This window comes from Populus trichocarpa, chromosome 19, assembly GCF_000002775.5.
Source record: "Populus trichocarpa isolate Nisqually-1 chromosome 19, P.trichocarpa_v4.1, whole genome shotgun sequence".
In the NCBI taxonomy this organism is placed as follows: domain Eukaryota; kingdom Viridiplantae; phylum Streptophyta; class Magnoliopsida; order Malpighiales; family Salicaceae; genus Populus; species Populus trichocarpa.
Window position 1 is genome coordinate 4,108,415 of NC_037303.2, and position 25,708 is coordinate 4,134,122.

At 33.3% G+C, this 25,708-nt stretch overlaps 2 protein-coding genes across 3 annotated transcripts; both read left to right on the top strand.

Moving 5' to 3' along the window:
• Positions 1–1,695, top strand: LOC18108214 (uncharacterized). The gene is made up of 2 exons (XM_006371073.3): positions 1–641; positions 1,343–1,695. Exons 1-2 carry the CDS (start codon positions 138–140, stop codon positions 1,385–1,387), a joined length of 549 nt encoding a protein of 182 aa, XP_006371135.1. The 5' UTR covers positions 1–137; the 3' UTR covers positions 1,388–1,695.
• Positions 1,696–15,495: 13,800 nt separating this feature from the next.
• Positions 15,496–22,259, top strand: LOC18108215 (V-type proton ATPase subunit E). 2 transcript variants are annotated; one of them, XM_006371074.3, is made up of 6 exons: positions 15,496–15,894; positions 15,981–16,081; positions 16,509–16,665; positions 17,162–17,358; positions 17,705–17,804; positions 21,977–22,259. In XM_006371074.3, exons 1-6 carry the CDS (start codon positions 15,793–15,795, stop codon positions 22,007–22,009), a joined length of 690 nt encoding a protein of 229 aa, XP_006371136.2. In that variant the 5' UTR covers positions 15,496–15,792; the 3' UTR covers positions 22,010–22,259. The 2 variants fall into 2 exon arrangements, with proteins under 2 accessions (XP_006371136.2, XP_052305443.1); XM_052449483.1 differs by lacking the exon at positions 15,496–15,894 and having other exon boundaries at positions 16,425–16,665.
• The last annotated feature ends 3,449 nt before the right edge of the window (positions 22,260–25,708 follow it).

Genomic DNA, 25,708 nt, shown 5'->3' on the forward strand with positions numbered 1-25,708 from the left:
ATTCTCTCCAAAACCTAATTTGTGGGGGCCTCTCATAGTAGTAGGCAGTAGCTGGGTATCCTCTCTCACTGTCTAATCAGATGCAGACCAAATTGTCTTTGGAGTGTTAAAATTGTACATCTAAGAAGAAAATAGCTATGGAGGGGAGTCGTAAGGCTGCTATGGAGGGGATTCGCCGGGCTGCTAGAGCTTATTATGATCATCTGCCCGATGGGGAAAGGAAAAACGCCACAAAAGATTTCAATGACATGGATAAGAACAGAGACGGGAAAATTAGCCTACTTGAATACGTTGACTATCTCAAGAAAAAAAAAGCCACGAGTTTCGTTCAACAGAGCATCTTCAGGGCGCTGGACAAGGACGACAATGGAACCTTGGATTTTGAGGAAGCAATCGTCTTGTTCTACCTCATGAAGAGTGGAAGAGCTATAATCTGCAAGGGTTGTGAGAAGTTCTTGGCAGGAGCATATTTCAGTTGCTCTCAATGTTTCTTCAATGTTTCAGTGAGCACCTATGAAATTTGTTGTGCTTGTTATCGTGGTAACAATTTCACACACCACGGTGATGCCATCTTCTGCGATAACTATACTTTACTACGTCAAAGCAGGAGCGCGATACAAGCGGCGCCCCGCCTCACAAGGGTAATTCACTGATTTGTTCACTACTTATTACTATACATTTGCCTAAATCTAATTGTTTTTGGAGCTTTACGTTTTTTTCTTTTTCTTTTTCTTTTTGATAGTGGATATTTTTATTTTTATTTTTTTTGCAATTTCAGCTGTCATTTTTTTGTGTTGAGATTTTCTTTTCTTTACATGATCTTTCTAATTCAAAGTGTCATGAAATTAAATCAAAGATCAATTTAATGAAATAGAATTTAAGGCTAGTCTTAAAAAAAAAAAAAAAACCAATGACCAATTTGTTTTTAATTAAAACTGTGCTTTTATTCATTTTCTTGTGAAAATCTTCATTTTAGTCTATCTAAATTAATGATTTTTATTTATGATTCTGAACTTTATTTTTTAATATTTCAATTCTTTAGTGTTGAGATATGAGAAAAACTCGGTTAAAAAAAGGGAATGGTAGTCAACGATGAGTGCCATTTGAATTCCCATTTGTCGTATTGATTGAAGTTCTTTAATTCTCTGAATGAAGAGATTAATTACATTCTTAGGACTGGCTTCAAAATAACTAATAATTCCCATTTGAATCCTCATATTTTCATTGATAAAATCATTCTCTCTATCTAATTAATTAATAAATACCATAATATGTTTAAAAAAATGTTTGCGTATAAAAATATGAACTCATCCTTTATTATGTGTATTATCTTTAATTTCAGAAGCGAGACAAGGCGGCTCAAATCCTTAATTGTAGCATTATGTGAAAGAAACCAATGATGCATTTTATCACCAGTCAAATGCTTCAATCGTACTGTAATTGCTGATGAGGTAAGAACAAATGACTGGAAACTCTTCAAGTGAAGCTCACATGCATCCAGTACGTAGAGAATAAGCTCAAGTAACTTTTATGGAGTTGTATTTTTGTGTTGCAATTGTATTCTCATGCATTCGATCTCCATATTCTCATGTGTACTTTTGGAGGGCATTGAGAAGTTGTTAGTTTAATCTTAAGCTGCTATTATGTAAAATCATGTTGTTAATGAAGCTTATCTAGCGAAATCATTCAGCACCATCACAAGTATCAAGCTTAAAAAGTTTTCACTTAAAGAGATATGAGATATGTTAGAGAATAATATAAATCATATCATGAGACCTTACCTAGTAGATTAAGAGTTGAGATAATTCTTTAATAAAATTAACTTTAAATAGTTATATAGACATGACTGTCGGATGAGACAAGACACTCTAACTAGTTTTTCATTCCAATGTGTGTGTTTGATTTAAAAAAACATTAAATTTATGTTTTTAATGCTTTTTAGTAATCTTTATATGCTAATGTAAAAACAATTTGAAAAAAAAATTGATATATTAAAATCATTTTAACAAAACTTCATCACATTCTCAGACACTCGAGCAACTGCTGTCAAAGGTGGAAGATAATCCACAATGTTGTTTAAAACAAAACAGCACCGTTGGATTATCCCTAGCCCAAATGGGGCTCACACACCTTTCGCCAATCCAACCCTTAATTTTTTGATATCATGCAATAAACCCCTCTCAATTAAACATAATTCTCGGGAGGACTTTTCTCAATTTCATCCTTAGAGATTTCCAATTGAATCCTCAACTTCCAGCGCCTCTTCCAACTTGATTCTTGGTTTTAAGATTCATCAATTTGCCTATTAAGTAGCCTTCAAACTTCTAGTATCTTGCAATTTGATCCTTAATTTCATCCAATTGAGTTTGAAAAAATTAAATTTGGCCATGTAAAATTCCAATCTTCTTAATTAAGCTCAAATTCACTTTCCAAACTTAAATTTTCACCAATTAAGTCCCTAACAAAATTAATTTGACCCATTGAGTTATCCTTTTGGGTTCAGTTCGGTTTTTTCGATTTCAGGCTTATAAAACTAAAACCGAACCGGTCGGTTTTTTAAAAATTCTAATCAGTTTTTTTTATGGTTCGGTTTTTTCGATTATTTTTTTCTGGTTTTCTCAGTTTAATCAGTTTTTCAATTTTTTTCTTACCCCTAATTTTATTTTGTCTCAAATGATGAACCATTCTTCAGCAACTACACACTTTTATTATCTTTGTTGTATATTTCCATGCTTACATTATTTGGTCATTTTCCCATTTCTTACAAGTTATCTGACATGTTTTCTTCTAATTATTTCATTATTTGATCAACTGTGGGGGGGGGGGGGGGGGGGAATTATTTTAAACCTATATAATGCACTATGAGAAAAAAAAACAAAATATTTTAAATTTTAATACCTAAATAAATTGAGGTCTCTTCTTCCTACTAAAAATAAATAAATAAATAAACCCACATGTACATTTGAATTTTATATTTTTCTCTTGGAAAATTGTGCTAATTGGTATGTGAATGTGGTCCGCCTCTTATCATCCAAGATTTGAATTTTAAAAAAGATTGTAAGAAAATATTTTAAAAAACAAATTCAAGCAGGGACTTAGTCTCAATGTAAAAAACAAATTCAAAGATATTATTACTTTTAATGTTTAAAAACTATGTATTTATATGGAGTTGACTTTCAAGAATTTTATTTTTTCCTCGAAGAGTCAAGATAAACTAACGGCTATATATCAGTAGAATTGCATTCAAATTTAATTTATCATATTATTTTTAAAATATTCAAGATGATGTGAATGCTTATAGAAAACTTTTCAATTTAAAAAACAAAAATAGAAAGTTGTTTCCAAATTCTTATTGTAAGAAAACACAAACCAGGTTTTAATTCATCTGATTTTTCGTCTTTTTTATATTTCGTTTTAAAACAAAGCTAAAACAAACACTTTATCTTTGAAAAACTATGGTTAATAAGCATGCTTTTTTAAAAACAATTCATGAAAGATTCCCTTTTATAATATAAATATAAAGTTACAAATAGAAATAACAAATAACAAATAATTTAAAAGTTGGTATGAAATAGGAAATATGGATTGGAATATTTGAATGCGGAGTAGTTGGGGTTGAAATATTTTTTGATAAATATATTATTTTTAATAATTTGATTGCATTTAAGAAATTATTTTATTTACTCTTTAGCATATTTTATCTTGTCCATGCATGTATGTTGGATACAGATGAATGTCTTCATGCATCATTAGTTTATTTGTGATAGATCGCTTCAGAATGCATACACATGGAAATTTTAGGCTAACTGAGGGATTAATAACTTACCTTATGACATTTAGTTTGTGTAAACCCCAACTCTTCGCTGAGTGTTTAGACTGGTAATGATTGGTATACATGCTATTTTATTACCTACTAAGCCCCCATATTGTTTTTATAAGGGTGATCACTAGAACAACAAACCCTTTTAAGAGACCAGGCCAAGTAGTCAATCTACCACCTGTCTCACGTAAAAGGATTAAAACCTACATTTAGGGTGTATTGTAATCACCCAATAAAACAAAAGTAAATCCAGAAATGACTCCACCGTAGTTGCAAATTTCTAAAGTGGCAATGAAACGGTTTTTGTTACTGGTTCCCAAATCGGCAGCGACACAATTTTCGTTGTCGGTTTCTGAATACGCAACGCGTCATAGTTTTCGTTGCTGATTTTTTAGTCGGCAACAACATAGTTTTCGTTGCTGATTTTTGAATCAGTAGCGCATCACAGTTTTTATTGTCGATTTATGAGTTGGCAGTGACACGGTTTTTGTTGTTGATGCCTGAATCAACAGCACATCATAGTTTTTGTTATCGATTCTGGAATCGGCAATGACACAGTTTTCGTTGCTGATTTCTAAGTCGACATCGACACAGTTTTCGTTACTGATTTCTGAATCGACAGTGCGTCACAACTTTCATTGTTGATTTCTGGTCGGCAACGACATAGTTTTCATTGTTGATTTTTTAGTCGGCAGCGACACAATTTTTTTTACTATTTCTGAGTCAACGGCGGCTGCGTGTGCCGACTAATCCATGCGTTTTGTAAAACCTAACAAAAAACTTAGTTCTTTGTCATGTAAAACTCGATGAACTTTATCTTTGGCCGATCTATATTACCAAAAACTTAGTCAATTGGGTGTTCAATCAAAGGTTTAAAGTGAAGAAAAACCTAGAAAGATCCTTCATCTCAACCTCTAAGAGCAAAAATCTCTGATAGCATAACACATGATGGAAGAATAGTAAAAGAAGATGAAGGGGCATAAGTGATCCTAGACCTATCAAAACCCTCAAACACCATTTGAACATGTGAATTTCTTTTCTTTGGTAGCCATGCAACTCAGCCTCCATTATGTGCTTTGAAAAGTTAATTCTAATCAAGCAAGAGGGAAAGATTGATAAATAACGCTCTCTAAACTTAAAAAATCATTTACGAGAGTCATGATGAAATGGACAACTATACATTTTTGTTCACATTGAGAAAATCCAAACACAAGACTTCAAATGAGTATTTGATCCTTCTTGAACCCAATGCAAAATAGGTTATCTCCTAAACCAATCCCCATGATGAAATACCTTTCTTTAAAGACCGATACAAATCATGAAAGTTATATGAACATTATTATTTGACCTGTTTTTGAATGGACAGGTCGCCCGTAAAAATAAACTAGTGTTTGAATTTCAAAATGGGTAGGTTGCTCATGAAAATATTCTAGTTTTTGAATTTGAAAATGGTAGGTCGTTCGTGAAAATATATCAGTTTTTTAATGGACAGGTTGGCCGTGAAAATAAATCAGTGTTTGAATTTCAAAATGGACAGATCGCTTATGATAATATACTAGTATTTTAAAAACAAAATTCAAAAAAGGGAGGTAGGTTGTCATAGCCCAAATTTTGGTTTTTGCTTTTTTTTTTATATGAAAAAAATTAAGATTCGGGTCGAGACAACACAAGTTGAAAGTTTTGAGGGTTTAATCATGGTGGAATTTTGACTTTGGAAGTTAATTTTGAAAGAATTTGAAAGAATTAACAAGTCTGGGGTTTCTATTAAACTTTGATTCAGTTTAATTAATGACATCAAGAGTTTAATTGAAGAATTAATAAGTTTGGAGACTTAATTGAGCTTAGAATTAGTTTAATTAATAAAATCAGGGGTATAATTGAAAAAATATTAAATTCTAAACTAATTTAAGTCAAAATTGCAAGAAATTAAAGTTCAATGACCAAAATACAAAGACAGGGTACTGTAGGGAGCTTAATTGATTTATTCCAAGGGTAATTTTGAAAGAATTAAAAGTTAAAAAGTCAATTAGGGATTAAATCGATTTAAAATTGAAGTCAAGGACCGTTTTGGAAAAGGCACCAAGATCCTGGGGTCTAATCATAGTTTTCCCAGGGGGCCTGTTTAAAGAATTCCGAAAGTTCAAGGACCAAATTGAAAATGGTCATCCCAGTCTAAAACGACGCCGTTTCAAAAATGCACTATTCTTCTTCTTCCTTCTCTGACGCTGAAAGTCCACCTGCAAAGAAGGAAAGGAAATTATGAAATGCCGGCACCCCAGTCCAACCAAAACACAAATTGCAAATCCTATCTTCACGAAGATTACAACCCTGGGGAGATAAGGATGAGATTTCATGCCCTCGTGCTTATAAAAGGGAAGAACAGGGAAGATCGCAGGGGGAGAAAAAAAAGGAGAAAAAGCTGGGAAAACAAAAGGAAGAACACTAGCCAAAAGCCTAAGAAACGGAGACCAGAAATAGGACTTAACAACTTAGAATTCAGACGAAAAAACAAAAAACCCAGAACACAGACGCAAAAAACAATGAAAAGAAAGGAACAGAGAAAGTAGGGAAAAAAAATAAAACAGAAGCCAAAGAAAAGAAGAGATAAAAGAAGAGGGAAGGAGCAGGAGCAGGACAGGAGCAGCCCGAGCGACAAGCGACTCCACGCCTTTACCGCCAGCACAGGTAAGCTTCTTCCTCCCCCCTCTTCTTGCAAATTTAATTAACTCCTCACTGTACACGCGTGATCCTCGCGTGACTACTGCCTGGACCGGTTTCTGGTCTGTACCAGTAACAGGGCCGGGACTGCTTGGCTATACCCAGCCCAACATAAAAAAAAAGTAGTCTGGGCCTCAAGTCTAGCCAGCCAGACTATGGTTTGGCAAAACACACTTTTATGTCTTATTCATATATTTTATTATGATATTTATCCAAATGAGTCCCATTTAAATATTAGAAAATTCTAGAAATATTTTGGGATCTCATTGATTTATTTGTGGGCCCTTTGCGCTTTCTTTATATTTTTTCTTTGTGTTTTTTTTTTTTTGCTATATGTTTTGTGGACCAATACTGTTAAATGCAAATTTGCTGTGTAATTTTTCTTTTTTAAGCTTGTCTAAAAAGAGTAAATAATTAAAAGGGAAAAAAAAAGGAAAAGCCATAGAAAATTTATTTCTCCTTCTTAAACATTTCAAAATTTTGTGAACTTATTTACTGGTGTCAGAGTCAGGAATATCATATTCTTTTGGGTTTGTGCAATATTTACCAATACCAGAGTTGAAAATATTCATAGGTATTGTTCATTGATCCTAGATTCAGGAATATGATAAGAAATAAAAAAAAAGGGAAAGTACAACTCTTTGCAATTTTAGAGAAAACCAAGCAGTGTAATTTGCGTCAGATAGGACGTTTAAGGGGTGATAGTATCTTCCCTTTCGCGTAACCAGTCTTATGCCAAATAATCTTTATTAACCAGTTAGGGTTCCTAGTAATCATAATATTAGGTGGCGACTCCTTGAACTAAACTTTTCCTCAAAGAACGAGATGTCAGATATTCGTTCTTTGCCCGATAAATAAACAAGAGATGGTTTTTTAATCGGTCACCACGATGTTCGGGTGTGACATAGGTCACTCGTGATAACAAGACCATTTTTTCATAACAAAAAGTGAAGTCTTTGGATAGGTGCATCACATAAAAAATATAGAAAAATAAGCATTGTAAAGAGGGGGCATATGTTCCTACCCATTTTTTACCATATAAAAAATAAAAGAAAAATATAGAAAAAAAATAAATCTAAAATACAAGAGGATACATATGAAGAAATCCTAAAAGACTGCCCAAGTTGGTGGTGAAGGACCAAAATGAAAAATGAAAAAGTTAGAGGACCAAAATATACAAGATTGGCAAAATTAACAACCCAATTTTGATTGACAAAAGGCCCCATTGGTGAAAATATTTTTATTTGGGGTAAAGAAATGAAAATTTTGATGTTTAAGGACCCAATCAGGATTTTGAAAGACTTAATTAATTTTATTAAGGACTTAATTGCAAGGGAAATCAGTTTTTGAAGTTAATTTGGATGTTAATTGAAAACAATTGAAGTTTAGGGACTGAAATTGGATTTTGGGAATCTTAATTGGTTTAATCAAGGGCTTGATTGCATAAAATTCAAAGTTTGATGGACAATTAAGGACTTAATTGAACAAATTAGAAACCAATGACTAACTTGTAAAAGGCGTATGATTTCGAGGACTAAAATTAGTGAAAATCAAGGACTAAATCAAAGAAAATTAAAAGTTTGATAGTTGTCTAGAGGTCTAATTAAACAAATAAAAAATCAAGGACCAAATTATAAAAGACGCTCAAATTTAGAGCTGGCAATAACTTGACATGGGTGAAAATGCATGAAATTAAGAGTTCAGGAAGAAATTAAGGGCCAAATGAAAAGAAATTGGAAGAATAAGGATTAAATTAAAGTTTCCTAAATCCCAAATTAAAAACCCTAATATGTAATTTTTAGCCAAAACAACATTGTTCAGGGTACTATGCATCTTCTTCTTCGATAGTTTTAGCTAGTCGAGTAGGTATTTTAAGATGAATGAATGTGGCATTTCCGACCACCTCTGAGGCTAAAATAACCACCATTCAACTGAGAAACACCCCATTGATAACCCCATTTCCATGAAATCAAACATATACATTCAATTTTCTCCAATGATCTCAACAACATCTTATCTTTATTCAGCCATTACTGCACATTCAAATTCTATACTAATTGATCTGACACTTTCAAGTGGTCTCCTGCAATGTTGACATTGAAGTTGCTCCAGCAATGCCACGAAAGTGACCAACTCAGTCAGCCTAGACTGAAACACTCATTTGCACAAAATCATCTAACTTTTTGTGTGTTTGTCCCTCTAAAGCTACAAAAGCAGTGATAAATAACAAAGGCATGCGTCTGGAATAACGCCAGTGATAAACCTATCGCTGAACTAGTTCATGCAAATCATCATTGCTAGTATGACAATGGTATTCTTCTGATAAAGAAGATTGAGGTAAGGTTGCTAGAAATAATACGTATGATCAAGATTATCATATAAAAGTTGAGATTTCTTGTTTTGGTGGTGATTTAGGAGTAGAGGATTTCCTTGATTGGTTAGTTGAATGTGATCGATTTTATAAGCATACAAGAGTTTCATACTCGAGGATGATAAAAACTACAGGGTTTAAATTGAAGCATGGGGCCTTGGTCTGATGAGATAGGCTATTGGAAACTAGAAGGAAATAATGTAGAAGACCTATTAAAACTTGGGAGCAGATGAAGCAGTTGTTGAGAGGTAGATTTTTGCCTCTTGATTTAAAAGACCTCTTCCTCAAGTATCAAAGGTGTTCCTATGATTCTCAAAAGTTGCATGAATATACAATGAAATTTTTGCTCCTAACTGAGTGAAATAATCTGCATGAAACTTGTTGCATGTCGAAGCCAAAATACATATATTATTGAAAATTAGAGTCCCTACCTAGAAATTAAAGGAAACTAAGTATCCTAAAAAAGATAAGCATTAGTTCTAAAGATTCAGGTAACAGGTTAGCTATGCTTAAGATAAGAACGATGTCACCCATAAAGCATCATATTTTATGAAATGTTATCTTTACTACATGTTCATTTAAATTTATTTTTTTTATTGTCATCAATTATCCTAATTAATTGTTTTATTATTTTTTATTATTTCTAATTTTATAAAAGTTTGACATTAGTCTTCAAATACATTAAGATGTAGACATAAATTCCTAAAAGGAATGTTCATCGAAATTGCTAAAAAAGAAGCATAACTAGCATTTGATTTTCACATATGAACATCAATCGTTTTAAAAAAGGACGTGTCAATTAAGTCATTTTTAAGAGGTGGTTCCATATAAATAATAAAAATCAAATTGGAATTTAGCCCATTCACTATGGTGAATTGCAAAACAAAGCCGAAAATCATTATTATTATTCTATGAGCTTTAATAAAACCATATTGACACAACCCAAGTTATCAATTCGTATACTTGGAAAATATAAGGAAGCATTTGTTATAATTTTTCTTTTGCATTTTGTTTTTGTACTTTTTTATAAGAATGTCACTATCAATAAAAAAAAAAAAATTGGACTTTCACAAAAATAAAAATTAAAAATATGTACAAAATTTAAACATATAAATAGCAATAAAATATTTATTTGGGTTGAAATTGGGCTTGAGCTGGAAAAACACCAAAAAATGTTTAAAAAATACCACTGGGCCACGTGGCGCGCGTGCACCCACACGCTAGCTATTTCACCAATCTTAGGATTACGCCCACGTGCCTTCACTCACCATTTATAGCCTGCAAAGGGAGTGAATTAATTTGGCCAAATCAAGACACCAGCTCCTTTTCTTCTTTTTTCAGCTGGGTTGTCATCGACATAGTTGAGTTGGGTTTGATTGGTTCAGTTTTAAGAAGTGGGGTCTACTGGATTGTTCGCGTGAAGGGGGACCTGCCTACTAGGTTCGACAGTGGATCCTAAGGTCTGTGAGAGGGCGGTTTTCATGGTGACTGATAGCTGTAGAATGGATATGGTGGCTCAGGGCTGTGGGATTTGGAAATTATTCTTGAACTTCAAATTTCTTTAAATTTCTTTCACTTCAAATTAAATCAAATTAAGCTATTTTTTAAATATTCTCTTCAATTAAGAACTTTATTATGACCAAAAAAACTCTCAAACTCAATTTGTTTTTGTTTGTGATACTCTATTATCAATCTAATTACAAACCTCAACTATTTTGGCTACAAAGGAGGGTTGCAAAGGAGGGTTGCTGCCACGTAGCCTTGACTTACACTAGTTACACCAGTTGAGAAGGGTAAGCAACCATAAATAAACAATTAATCAAAACAAGCTAATGTTTCTAGTTATGATAAAAATAGGCCTCAAGCGAGGATAACTATAAAAAGAGATAATCCTCGTGCCAATCCACCTTTAATAAAGTGTCATTGATGCAATTAGAAAGGGCATAAATCCAATGTATGTCCTCAGATGAGAGGCTAGTTGGTCGGTCATCGGAACCTTCAAAATATAATTCTGACTTTAGTTATCACAAATAAAATAAATTCGTCGTATGATTTTGAAAAGCAGATTGAACCCAAGGGAAATTTTATTTAATCTTCCTATAAAATATTGAAATAAAAAAATAACTGGGCATTTGAATAAAAAATTAAAGAAATAAAATTCTGAAAATAAAAATAATAAATTGATATGTCATTAATTCAGTTCAAAGGTCCAGACATTCATTTCTATAAATTTTCATTCCTATAAATTTATTGATCATCAAAGTAAAACAAATATTCTTACAATTCAAGCAAATAAATTCGATGTCTCTTAAAGTTAAAGAAAATCGAGCAAATAAATTTATCTTCTTCTTTTTTCTGAACCTACCTTATCTCTGAACTTGGAATTCCTTCTCTTCTCTTCTCTTCTCTTCTCTTCTCTTCTCATCTATCCTGACAACCCTAGTCACTTTATCTAGCAAACCTGTCCAAATCTGAAAAACATGTCTGAAAACACTACAAAAGAAACCTAAATATCAGGGGAATTGTAGAGTTTACAGTCATCCTACCGACTGAATGGACAAAACTATCTGAAGTAGTCACAAATAGTGAAAACCTTTCTCAAAGGAAAAGGAAAGATCAGTCATTTGATGGACAACCCTTCTAGTCCAAAAGACCCAAAATTTACACTATGAGATGAAGAGACTCCATGATTATGCCATGGTTGTGGAACTCTATAATGCCAGAAGTCTATGGGCCTTAGATGTTTCTGATTACAACAAAGGATATATGGGATGCAGTGAGACAGACCTATTCTAAAGTAAAGGATGTTGCGTTAATCTATTAGATTAAGACAAAGCTTTCAATGAACAAACAAGGTAATATGATGGTTATTGAATATTACAATACTATGAAAAGTTTCTGGTTGGAATTGGACTATTATCAAGATTTTAAGATGCAGTGTAGTGATGATGTTGTAATTTTAAAAAAATATATGGAAATAGAAAGGATCTTTGAATTTCTTGCAGGACTCAATATAGAATTTGATCAAGTGCGAGTCCAAATACTTGGAAAGGAATCTCTGCCCTTACTCAATGAAGTGTTGTCATTGATAAGGGCTGAAGAAGGAAGGAGAATTATGATGCTTGATGTCCCTAATATTAAAGGGGATGATAACTAATAGTAGAAACCTGAGTGATGCCATGAATGGTGCAGAAGTGGTGAAGACTGAAGGGAAAAATTCCCTAAAGATGATCTCTTTTTGTAACTATTGCAATAAGACAAGTCATACAAAGGAGACCTACTGGAAAGTCCATGGAAAACCGCCAAGGATGGGGCGTAATGGAGTATACAAATGGAATTAGTCAAAAGGACATGCACACTTGACAAATTCAAAAGAGCCAGCCTGTGAGTCCAGCACCCTAGAGGTTGAGGTTCAATAAGGAGGAGATTGAACGCCTAAAAACGTTACTCAACACAATGGAGAAACCATTTGGGTCATGCTCTCTTGGTATGTTAACTTTTTTATTGATGGAATGGAAGAGTGTAAAGTTGTTTTTATATGGCTAGAATAACATTGTTGAGCACTTGTACTTGATGGGAAAGTCATTAGAGACCTAAAAGTATTAAAATCCTTATGATAAGAAGATCAATTACTCTTCTTTGTCTTGGAGTTTCATCAGTCATAGGCAATATTTTTTATGAACGACGAAAGGGAATGAACTAGATTTTTTGTTGAGATTCTCACATGCAAATCTATTAATGAAGTCATGAAAAACTTCAAACATATTAGGCTTTCCTTAGTTAAGTACTATGTTGGTGACTAACTTATAAAACAAGTTTCCTGTTAAGATAGAGAATCCTTTAATACTTAAGTTAATAAATATAATAGGAATGTGTGTGTAAAAAAATATATATAATGAATGATGTAATAATGCTTGAGTGAGCTTGAGTTAACATATACGAGCTCGAATGGCTTGTCTTCAAGATCTTATAGATACCAGAGGACCATAGCTTATCTTATAGGAAGATTATATGGTGGAGGGAAAAATGATTGGGAATATTTGGTTTTTTATAAAGTTGACTACTTGATTGACATGCGAATTACATGGATAGATTAATGATTGAAAGTAAATCATAAGAGTGGCAGGCCAGGAAAGGCAAAGAAAGTTGGTGCAAAGTTAGATATAGATTGTAAAGGTTAGCCTAAAAAGTTAATAAGAGATTGTTTATTAATGAGAGAAGGTGGTATGCTGTGATGGATGGTGTATGCTTCTAGAGGAAAATATTTTAAAACATGCGCAAACAAGAAAGGGTGAAAAGGAGGGAGGGGGAGAGAGAGAGAGAGAGAGAGAGAGAGAGAGAGAAAGAGAGAAAGAGTCTAGCTCAACTTGCTGCTAAGGTGACAGTCTAGATCAGGCTGCCATCAGATGGCAGCAACCCCTTTCTAGCTAGCCAGACCCAGCCTAGCTGTTGCAGATAACCCCAGTCTGGGCCGAAAAGGCTCTGCCAGGGGCTGCTGCATGCTACCCCGATCTGGGCTGCATCATTATCAATTAACACAAACATAATAACATGGTGAAAAACTTATTCGTTTGCGTACAATGAGACAGTCAAATTTTAATCACCCCATGCATCGCAAGACATTTCAAAATAATATAAGTAGAAGAAGTCACAAAGTTAGAGAAAAAGAAAATGAAAAAATAATCACCCCAGTCGACTGGGCTCTCTTTGTAAGGGTCTTTGATTTTTTTATGTTTTAATTTAAATTTATTTAAATTAATTGATTTACAATATATTTACAAAATTATTTTTTAAAATATAGTTCACCTTTTTTATATAATATTAGCTATTGCTCTTTGTTATAGCCTTTCATGATTATTTTTTAATTATTTTTTTTAATATTTATTAAATCCATTCTTTAATCCAATTTAAATGAGTGATAAGTGTGTGTTCCTAGAAGGCTTTGCTCGCATGAAATTAACAAAATACTAAAGATAAGTTAAATCATTATAGTTATACTTGTCAAATATTATTTTTTATAATAGTGTTTTGTGTTTTTTTAGATTTTTTTTAATTTTATCTTTTAATATTAGTTTTTTTTAAATTATACTTTATAATCTTTTCTGATTTTTTTTTTTTGGGTTATATTACAATCTCATGAATTTAGTTTTTTATCCTTTTATTTTAATTGTCAATATTGGATCTGTTGGAAGTGAGCTTTATAATTTTTTTCGATTTGTTATATGAATTTTCCCCAGTCTCATTAACTAACTCGTAGGTTTAATAGGTTAACTAGGGTTGACTTAATGTTTTTTGTTGCCTTTTATAATTATTTTTTTTTTCAATTTTATCCTTCAATATTGAGTTGGTTAGAAATTGAGTTTCATAATTTTTTTATTTTCTTTCTATAAGGTTATCCTGATCTCATAACCTGAATCGCGAATTTAGCAAGTTAATCCTTGAGTTGACTCTATTCATTTTTGTTTTTTAATTGAATTTTGTATTTTTTTTCAATTTGCTTTATATGGAATTATCTTGATGATTTTGGTAGGTTAACTCGGGTTGCTCAATTTATTTTTTAAAATCTTTTTGTAATTGAATTTTTCTTTCAATTTCACCCTCCAACAACTCAATCTTCTTCTTTTTTATTTATTTTTTCTTCAATTTTATCCTTCAATATTAGGTTATTTGAAAATTGGGCTTCTTATTTTTTTTTCAATTTACTTTATATGGAGTTATCTTGATCTCATGACTTTAATTTTTTTACTCAATTTCAATTTTTAATAGTGGATGTGTTGGAAATAAATTTTTATATTATTTTTTATTTTCTTTTTATGAGATCATCATGTTCTCATGATCCATTTCACGAGCTTAACAAGTTAGCCCGAGTTGACTTGAGTTGTTTTTTTGTTCTTTTTTTTTATTTTATCCTTCAACATTGGATTAGTTGAAAATTGAGTTTCATGATTTTTTTTTCTATGGAGTTTTCCTAATCTTATGATCAGGGTTGGCTCAGATAGTTTTTATTGTCCATTTTTTAATTTGATGTTTTTTTTTTCAATTTCATCCTTGAATATTAAGTTGATTAGGAATTGACCTTCATAATTTATTTTAATTTGCTTTTTATAAGGTTATTACGGTCTCATAACTCAGGTCACAGATTTGATAGGTTAACCCAAATCGATCTAATATGTCACTAATTCAATATTTTAAAAAACAATTTTTATCAAATATATCACCATATCAATATTAAAAAAAGATGTCTTGCAATATATATTATGTTTTAAGTTCATGATTATTTTTTTTATTATAAAACATGTTAGCTTAAATATTTTTTTATGTTAAAAAAATAATTCGATCGTAGCCTGATACAGGCTAATGATCTAATTTAATATTAAATAAGATGAAGGTAGATTTAATAAAATTTAGTTTACTTGGGCAATCGATTATCTCGATTATCTTTATCAAAATCCAAATGAGATTTTTTTTTTATTGTTCTCAAAATAATATAACTTGAATAATATTAAATCAAAGCCATTTTTAAATTTATCCACCCAACCTTTATTAGTGCTTGAACTTAGCTAATTTAATAACTTCGTACTATATACCCCTGTTACCTTCCAAACAGAGAGAAAAATTGTAAACATGCATACATAAATAAATAAATAAATAATAAATTGAAAAAAAAAAAAAATACAAGGGGACTGCTTCGTGAAAACGTGAATAATCACTGACCAGCCTAACGTGCTGTCTAGTAGAACAAGTATATCCTCCGTTATATATATATATATAGACACACACACGCTCTTGCATCTTCTTCTGGTAGAAATTATTGAATCGCAAATCTGTCCATACCATTTGGATCTTCTCTTCTCGTGTGATTTTTCCACCAAAGTCATCCGAAATGAACGACGCAGATGTCTCCAAGCAGATCCAGCAGATGGTCCGATTCATCCGCCAAGAAGCAGAGGAAAAGGCCAACGAGATCTTAGTTTCTGCTGAAGAAGTAATTCTTCCCTCCTTGCTTGTTTTTGCTGAATTGCTTGATGGGTTTTTCAGTTTTGATCTTATTGAGAAAATGTTTTCTTCAAGGAATTCAATATTGAGAAGTTACAACTGGTTGAGGCTGAGAAGAAGAAGATCAGGCAAGAGTATGAGCGTAAAGAGAAGCAAGTTCAAGTTCGTAAGAAGATGTAATTCTCTCCCATTTTTTATTGGTTAACTTTTTGGTAATTATGCTGTTTATTGATTGGTGGGGCTGTGTTGTGCTGTTAAATTTGATTGCTTGTAGTTGTTATCTTGTGAACAGTTAAGTGAAGTGATGCTAATCATGGAATTTGTTAGTGTTGAAATTGAATTTTATTATTTTTGTTTTGTTATGTTTCAAGCACTTTCTTTATTTATTTATTTATGAAGGGAAATTATAAAAATATGGTCCGGTTTGAAACTGTGTAGGATAGGATAGATTACTAGTTTGATTTTATTGAAAGGAGATCAGGATTGGATTTTGAAATAATTTTACGTTGATTTGTGTAGGTAGAGAATGGGATTATTTTACTCAGTTCTGATCAGGAGTGTTGGTGATGAAGTGACGTTTGTTTTGTTGGTTTTTATGGGCAGTGAGTATTCGATGCAGCTTAATGCTTCTCGGATCAAAGTGCTTCAAGCTCAAGATGATGTAGTTAATTCCATGAAAGATGTAGCGGGAAAGGATCTTCTGAATGTCAGCCAACATCACCATCGGTACAAGCATCTTCTCAAAGATCTCATCGTTCAGGTCATTATTGAATAACCAGCATGCCCATTTGCTTTTCAGTTGCTTTTAAAATGAAGAAAATTGTGGAATTGCTTTGCCACGTGTAGTTCATGAAGTTTTGGTTGATGGGGCTTTTTCACTTGTGTTCGTCTGTATCTGTATAAACTCTTGATACATGCACATGATGCTACATTTCAGTTGTTAGATACATGCACTTGATGTTCCCTACTGAGCATTTTTGTTTTTTTGATAAAATGAAGTGAATTTTAATCTACTAACACTCTGATGATGGCTTGAGCTTTGAGGGAATCATCTGATGAAACTTTTTAACTTGCAGATACATTTTAGAGGATGATTGGTTGTTTGTAAATTAGATGAAGAAATGAAAAATTGTATTACCAGGGAATGCTCAGAAATGACCATTATGATTTCATATTTAACAGGAATGCGGTGTTATATACATGAATAAAGTATTGTGCTCATAATCTGGATATTCTTTCTTCATTTTTTTTCCCAGAGTTTACTCAGATTGAAGGAGCCTGCTGTCTTGCTACGTTGCCGGAAAGATGACCATCATTTGGTGGAGTCTGTCCTGAATTCAGCAAAGGAAGAATATGCTGAGAAAGCAAATGTTTATCCCCCAGAAGTCATTGTAGACCACGATGTCTATCTTCCACCTGCTCCTAGCCATCATAATGCTCATGGTCCTTTCTGGTAAATTGTTCATGAAAATCCAAGAAACTAACCTGAGTGCATATACTTATTCATTAATCAAAAGCTGTTTGTGTGGGGCTTCTGTGGGTCTTATCAAGTGTGTGTCGTAGTTTGTTCTTAATTGTGGTCGCCATAGTAAACTTATACCTGCTGTTGATTTCCAAAATTTTCTAGTTGCATAATTCACATTGCTAATTGTATCATATAACTTAGGGTTTCCAAATTGCATAATATGTAACCAATGAGTGTAAGGTTTCAAATGACTTATCTTAAAAAGTCACTCTTTTGTATCTAAGATACTGGAGATAGAAAAACAAAGTTGACTTTGGTATATTTTGTTGTGAAGCTCTGGAGGTGTGGTGTTGGCATCTCGAGATGGGAAGATTGTGTTTGAAAATTCTCTTGATGCGCGGTTGGACGTTGTATTTCGTAAAAAACTTCCTGAGGTATGTTCAATAAATTATCGTTATTGATGTTACTATTTTTTTCCTGACTTCTCCATACACTCTAATTCCTTAATAGGATACTCATATCAATAGAATGAATGAAAGAGAATTGAACTTGTTCTTAGAAAAGGAACAATCATGAATGATTATGAAGTGCCCAATTATTATTATTTTGAAAAAAGGGGTTGTGAGGTAGCCTACAAAAAGTGGAACAACATTTTAGACTTTTTAGGCTGCTTATTTTAGAAAGAAACACAGGGTCTAATTTTAATATTTTAGTTTCCCTATGTTTTCTATTTTCATTAGGACTTCTTATTTTATTACACCCTCCGCGGACATCAACTTTAAGGTATTATTATTGAATTAAAAAATCTAATTTTTCTCCAAAATTTACTGTGTTTGTGTTGTTTGGTGATCTTGTTGGTGGATCTACATCTTCTAAATCACCACTACACTCAATAATCATTAAGAGTAAGAATAATGTTAGTTCTTAGATTTGTGTTAACTCATTCTAATTGAGTATTTCTTCTTATTATTGTTTTAGCACATTGAAATTTATAACTAATCTTCAAAAAGATGTTTAGTCCCAACTTGAATAAATTTTAGTTTTTGTTGAAACACATGGGATAATGTGAAGAGGATGGGGGCTTTCTAATGTAGTTAGGCGTGCTATAATAAGTGATTCTAAGCAGTCAGGTGCAAGTTTGCCACAACTAGATAAGGATTTGTCCCAGACATATTACATAGATGGCCTGACAAATATATTTATAGACTAGTGAAACAGATCCAAGCCCAAGAGGAGGTCTGGTCGCGCCAGACCAAAATAATGACTAAAAAAGGCTATGACTTTTGATTTGACCGTTGGAATCGCTACTTTGGTCATCGGATCTTTAGATTTTACAAATCTCGCCCTGGGGCCCTGGTTTTGACAGTTTCTGTGATTTTCCTTGTTATTTTTGGATTTCATGCTTCTTTCCTTTATAATTTTGGATTTTTATTTTGTTTCCTAGGTGAGGTAGGGTTTTTGGCCTATTTAAGGCTTCGTAAACCTCCTAAAGAGAGGGCTTGAGGATTGATATTATAGAGAAAATAAAACCTCCAAACTTGGGGCTCACTTTTGCAGCCCATTTTGCTCATTAAAATTCTCGTGTTCTTTCTTTGTTTGTTGTTGTCTTTAGCTTCTGCCTGTATCAGTTGGTATCAAAGTCCAACGATCCTAGGTTTATTTGTTGTTGTGTGTTGCAATCCCATAGAAGAGAATTTATCTGTTGTTGTGTGCGCTAACAAACCATGGTGGGAAAAGGTCATGGAGCAGAGTGTGGCCAAGAAGGGGATGGAGAGCTCCCCCACTGACAAGGGAACATCCAGAAGCTCGCTATCGAAGACATGCAAAGGCAGATCACATAATTAACCAGTAGGTTAGAGGAGAGAGACTTGTGAGACCAGGGATAGTGTGACCTGGGCTAAGAGAGTGATCATGGGTCCCTAGTTGGTACTGCAAACTACTAGTGTTAGTCTTTGAGAAACTATTTGAAGTAAATTGTGATGCTTCTGGAGTAGGCATTACCTTTTGCTGAAGGAGTTTATTTTAATTACTGACCATGAGGCTATGAAGTACATAAATGGGTAGCATAAGTTGAGTCGTCGACATGCAAAATGGGTATTGATTTTGCAAGAGTTCACTTTTTCATTGAGGCACCAATCAAGCAGTGTAAATAAGGTAGATGATGCTCTCAGTCGACGTGTGACTTTACCCATGTGCTAGGATTTGATAGTTTCTGAGCTGTATTCGGGGGATGCATCATTCAGTCATATTTATGTTGAGTTAACGAAGAGAGGTAAACGAGATAACTGTGTGTTTTTAAACGGTTATCTTTTTCATGGTTAGCAGCTTTGTGTTCTAGTTTGCTTTTTGCGAGAGCATATCATTCGTGAACTACATTGTGAGGGGTATTTTGGACAGGATAGGACATTGACTCTAGTATCCACATGTTATTAGTGGCCTAAGTTACCAGGACAAGCTTCTAACTTTGTCAAGAGGTGTGTTGTTTGTCAGAGGTCCAAAGGGGCCTTATTGAATGTTGGGTTATACACCCGGTTACTAGTTCTTGATGCTCCATGGCTAGACATAAGCATGGATTTTGTATTGGGCTTACCTTGTACACAACGGGCTATGGATTCTATTTTTGTTGTAGACAGGTTCTCGAAAATGATCTATTTTATAGCTTGCCGAAAGACTATGGATGCATCTTGGGTAGCCTAACTTTACTTCAATCAGGTGGTTTGTTTGCATGGCATTCCTAGGTTCATCACTTCTGATAGGAATGTCAAGTTCATAAGTAATTTTTGGAAGAGTTTGTGGGGAAGGATGGGAACTCAGTTGAATTTTAGCAATGCTTATTACCCTTAGACAGATGGGCAGACAAAGATAGTTAATAATAGTCTCGGCAACTTACTATGAAGCTTGGTTGGAGATAAGCTAAAACAGTGAGATAAGACATTGTCATAGGTGAAGTTTGCTTATAATAGATCTCGAAATCGGACCACCTAACTAAGTCCCTTTAAGATTATCTATAGGTAGAATCCTTCTGGAGTACTAGAGTTAATTCACATACCTCGCATCGGACGCATGAGCATCCAAGCTACTGACATGGTAGATTACTTATTTGGCATTCATAGTAGGTCAAGCAGACAATTAGTGACAACAATGCCATGTATAGGCCCTAGCTGATACTCATAATAAGAGAGTAGTGTTTGAAGTTGGTGATTTGGTATGGGCAATCCTTACACGTGACAGGTTTCAGTGTGAGTATAACAAGCCTAAGGAAAGGAAGATAGGTCATTATGAGGTGTTGTAAAAGATAAATGATAATGCCTACGAGATTCGTTTTCCTCATCATTTGAAAACTTATGATGTCTTCAATGTCCAGCACTTGACTTTTTATTTAGAGGAGAAACAAAACTTGAGGATGAATTCCCTCCAACCTATGGAGAATGATGTAGTTGGACTTGCGATAACGGATTATTCTAAGTAGTTAAGTGCAAGTTTATCATAGCTAGATGAGGATCTACCCTAGATAAATTACATGGATGGCCTAGCAGATACATTTATGGACTAATGGGACAAATCTAAGCCCAAGAGGTGGTCTGGTTGTGTCAAATCAAAATAACGGCTTAAAATGGTCATAACTTTTTATTCTACTGTCGGATCTTTATATTTTGAAAATCTCACCTCGGGGCCTCAGTTTTAGCAGTTTTTGTGATTTCCTTGTTATTTTTGGATTTTGTGCTTCTTTCCTTTGTAATTGTGGATTTTTATTTTGTTTCATAGTTGAGGTAGGATTTCTGGCTTATTTAAGGCTTTGTAAAACTCTTAAAGTGGATTTGAGGATTGTTATTCTAGAGAAAATAAAACTTGCGAGCTTGGGATTCATATGTGCAACCCCTTTCGCTCATTAAAATTCCCATTTTTATTTTTTTTTGTTTATTATTGTCTTTAGCTTCCACCTGCATCACTTTTCTTACTTTTTCTTTTTTGGCCATCAATCAATAGTCCTGCAAAGAGATAAGGACAGTTTGCTTGGATCTGAAATGCTAGGAGGTTATTTTTTACTGAAGAAAGAGTGCAGAAATGATTTTTAGATGAAACTTGCAGCACGGGCATCTGCTATTTGACTTTAAACTTCCTTTTCTAATCCTCTAGTATGAGTTCTGTGTAAGAGGTGGAAGTTCCTTTAAAGACGTAATTATTTAGTATAATTTATGGGTCAAAGTTGTTCACTAGTCTGACTAACTTCTTATGATTTTCCTTTTTTTCTCAACTTTCTTTATCAGTTTTATGCGGGTATCTCTTTAAGAATTAGAGATTCTTTAACAAAACCTCCCTCATTCTTATTTCCATACATGCTATTGCAAACAGAGTTCTGTGAGAAGTTATATTAGTATTTTTCCCATTATATGACCTTTTTTTGTCTGCAAATTGCTGAAAATTTTAGTGCTACCTTGGAAAGGCCAAATCGAATGGCCTGCATCGGTGTAACTTGACATCTCAGGAAAGCTTTGTGATTGCGTATGTTGTTTAGCTACTCATTTGTATAACATGCATGACATTGCAGCTTTGCTAAGTATTGTTGAATTTGTTACCCTAATGCTGTCATGGCTTCTTATTGCAGATCCGCAAGCTGCTAGTTGGTCAGGTTGTATAATGGAATGGCGTGGCCTATGCATGATGGATGGTTTGTATTGTTGTTTGGTGCCTGGATAATTTATGTCCAATATTTGAAGACCAAGAGATTATCATCAATTCTTTGGTTGTTTATTTTAAATTTCCTGTTTGCGAAATACCTTTATTTCTGAAATTAGTGAAGCTGGTACCTGGTTTGGTGCTTGTATCCTCCTAGACACCTCAAGGCACTCGTTTTCAATAAGAAATAAAATATCAAGTGTTTTGATTAAGTCATACCGTTGTAATCCTTCTCCCTCGCTGTGCCAAACCTTCCTGTTCCCTAGTGTAACTTTTACCTATTGAGTATCTGTTGTGCGGCGGCCCTTCCACTTGATGGAACTAGAGGAGCGCGGAAGGGAAAAGACATGAACCTATCAAGTTCATGCTTGAATCCTATATGGGTTCTTACAGAGACTTTTCAGATAGGATTTTAGGCACCCTCTGAGAAGATTTGAATCCTTGCCAACGATTGCCGTTATCTTTGGCATTAAAGGATTATTGTAATTGTTGCAATGGGGGGTGAGCGAGTGGGTTAGGACTAATTCAGATAAGAGAGAAGTAAAGGCAAATCTTTTGTTGAAAAAAGCTGACAACGATTTTGAACAGTATAAAGTGCTTGTTTCGCATTCCAGTTGTGGGTGTTTCTGAAAACCTTTTATAGAGCAATTTGAACAATGAAATGCCATGGTTGGATTCAGCATTTACACTTGTGTTCTTACCAGTTCATTAAGAAACCGTTTGGGAACGCGGTTTGCACCGCGTTCCCAAAAAATTCAAATTTTGTTTTTTAAAAAAATTAATATGTTTTGGATTGTTTTGATGTGCTGATGTCAAAAATGATTTTTAAAAAATAAAAAAAATATCACTGGCATGCATTTCAGCACGAAAAATTATTTGAAAAGTAACCGCAACCACACTGTCAAGCTAGTTCTAAATAGGCTCCATTCCTATCAATTCAACCTATTAAATATTTGTATTTTCAATTTCCATCAATTGGGTATAATTTCTTGATTTATAGTAGTTGTGGAACAATTATTTCATAAACTTCTAGACCAATTTTCAGATTTCATAAGAATTCTTCGAAGAAATTGAAAATCAACTTTCTCGATTGAATTATTCCTTGTACAACTCAATCTAGTAGAAATATTAATAGCCTAGATATTAATATTCATCATCCAACAAAGAAGATCTTGGTATCAACAAACTTAGATGGGAACCATTCTTTTCTAAAATGTATTATCCAAATTTAGTTTTGCTACAATAAAAATCTACGATTATTCAGCACAAATACAATTTCAATTCTATCTGTAAATAAACCTCTATGGATTACTAGAATAATAACTTTGCAATCTACTTCAACAGATGACCATCGCGTCTAACATTTAATTTATTATTTTAAGGTAAGACAACCAATCCATAACACTATCCAAAGCTTAGTAATTATTGTTGTTGTTGATGAAAATGATCCAGACAATGTTGTCTCCTTGAGAGGAAAACAGAAGGAGGTAGAAGAAGATAAATTCTTAAAAAAACAACTTTTATGTATTACCAAACCGAGCATAAAGACAAGTGCGCACCAACCTCTTCATTTAGGTCAATAACTATGATAAAGGTAATAACGACGGGAACATGCTAAACATAACCTGAAATGGCAGCGCTACACCTTTACGTCGGCTCCATGAATGTGTTCTTCTGATTGTTTTCCCAGTACTAGAATTGGTTCTGAAGATAGTTCACTCCCTTCTTGTTCAATTGGAAGGCCTTGGCGAGAACACAGCATGAGAAAGAGATTTCATTAAGAAATCAGTAACAGAGAATGAACGTATCAGAAAGTAAAGGCATATTGAGGCTATGTTTGTTCCCGGAAACTAGTTTCCGGGAAACTACTTTCCAAACTTTTCTGTGTTTGTTTGTCATTAAAAAAGTTAGTCAACGAAAAATACTTTCCGGTCAAAGAAAAATTTGGCTTGGTTTTCAGGAAAGTGTTTTCCTTTTATTTTGGGCGGAAAACACTTTCCGGAAGTTGTGAAAAATTTAGAAATGTCATATTATTTGTTGATTATATCAAATTTGATCCTCAAACTTTTGATTGCTATATATATTTTTTGTTTTGAATATTGAATATTTGTTTTTCAATTTCATCCCTTAAAATTTAATTTTTATATTAATTTTGGTCCTTATTTTTATAATTGTTATTTGCTTTTCCCTTTTTATTTTTTAATTGAAATTTTTTATCTATCAAATTTGATCCTCATTCTTTTGATTGTTACTTGTTTTATTTGAAATAATTTATGAAATGTTAATGATTATTATTTTAATTTCTTTATCTTTCAATTTTTTTTTTTTGGATTTGATCTCTATTATTTTGATTATTATTTATTTTATTTAAGATAATTTATGAAATTATATTTTTTTTTAATTTCATTCACATTCAACTTTTTAATTTGTAAGATTTGTTCCTCATTATTTTAATAAACTTGAAAAAAATAAAACATTAATAAGTTATTTTCCAGCTCATTTTCCATGACATAACCAAACACTGGAAAGTGTTTTCCAACTTATTTTTTATTACACTACAATAAACAAACAGAAAGTGAATATTTGCAAGGGTGCATGACATTTCCCTCCAGGACCAACATTGCTATAATTCTGGTGTGATTTTTCATGCGACTGTTAACGAATAAAAGAAACACTTTAAAAGCATATACCACCATCGGTTTCATTGATGGCTACGCATAAGTCCCGAAGAGGACTAGGGTCAGAGGCCTGAAGGCAAGTGAAGAGGCCTGAAGCCAAGAGGACAAAAACTAGTACGAACTTGAGTCCCTCCAACAGATACTGCAATGATTTTTCTTTGGTGAGGGGTGAGATATCTTCTTTTTTTTTTTTTGGTGAGGGGTGAGATATCTTGCATGGATGCATGCAAGGCTATATTTATATATAGACCTGTTTTTTTAACCATTATAACACTTAATTTTTTATTTGTCAAGCTTAAGTCTCAAATTGCTACTACTTGAGGATCCGACAATCCATTTGGCTCCATCCGGTCTACGGGATGATATATTAAGACTATTTCCACTTCCTTTTCCAAATCTGTCTCTTTCTTCTCTTTCTCTGCCTTGCCCACGACCTTTGTACGCTTGGCTGGATCCTGGGATATCATGTTTCTCTTATAGAGAAAACTTAGGGCTTTTAGGTTCCCATAGTTAACTCAATGGTCACATTCTCCCAACATTGAGATTCCTCTATTGAGATTACTATAGAATTGAACATTTTAGGCATTGATCTCAGGATATTTTCTACTACACATATTTCTTTCATCCAAACAATGATGAATCATTGTCAGTGCTTGTTGATACTTTTTTTATGCCTTTTGCATAGCTTTCTTTTGGACAGGTGTCAACACAACTCGTTCAGCAAATTCATCAACCATCTCTCATACATCTTAAGCTCCTAACCAAGCTTTTGCCTGGACACTTCATATTTTATAATTGTTCTTTGTCAAACAAGGACCTTGAGGGAGGAATTTGAGTTGGCCATTACATGCAATCAAATTTAGCCACAAATAATCAAATCTGGTTGCTCTATAGTACTCTATACCACTTGTAGAAAGAAGATTAGTGTTGAAACTTATTCTGGACAGTAATGGCGAAGTGCAAAACTAAAGAACAAAAAGAAA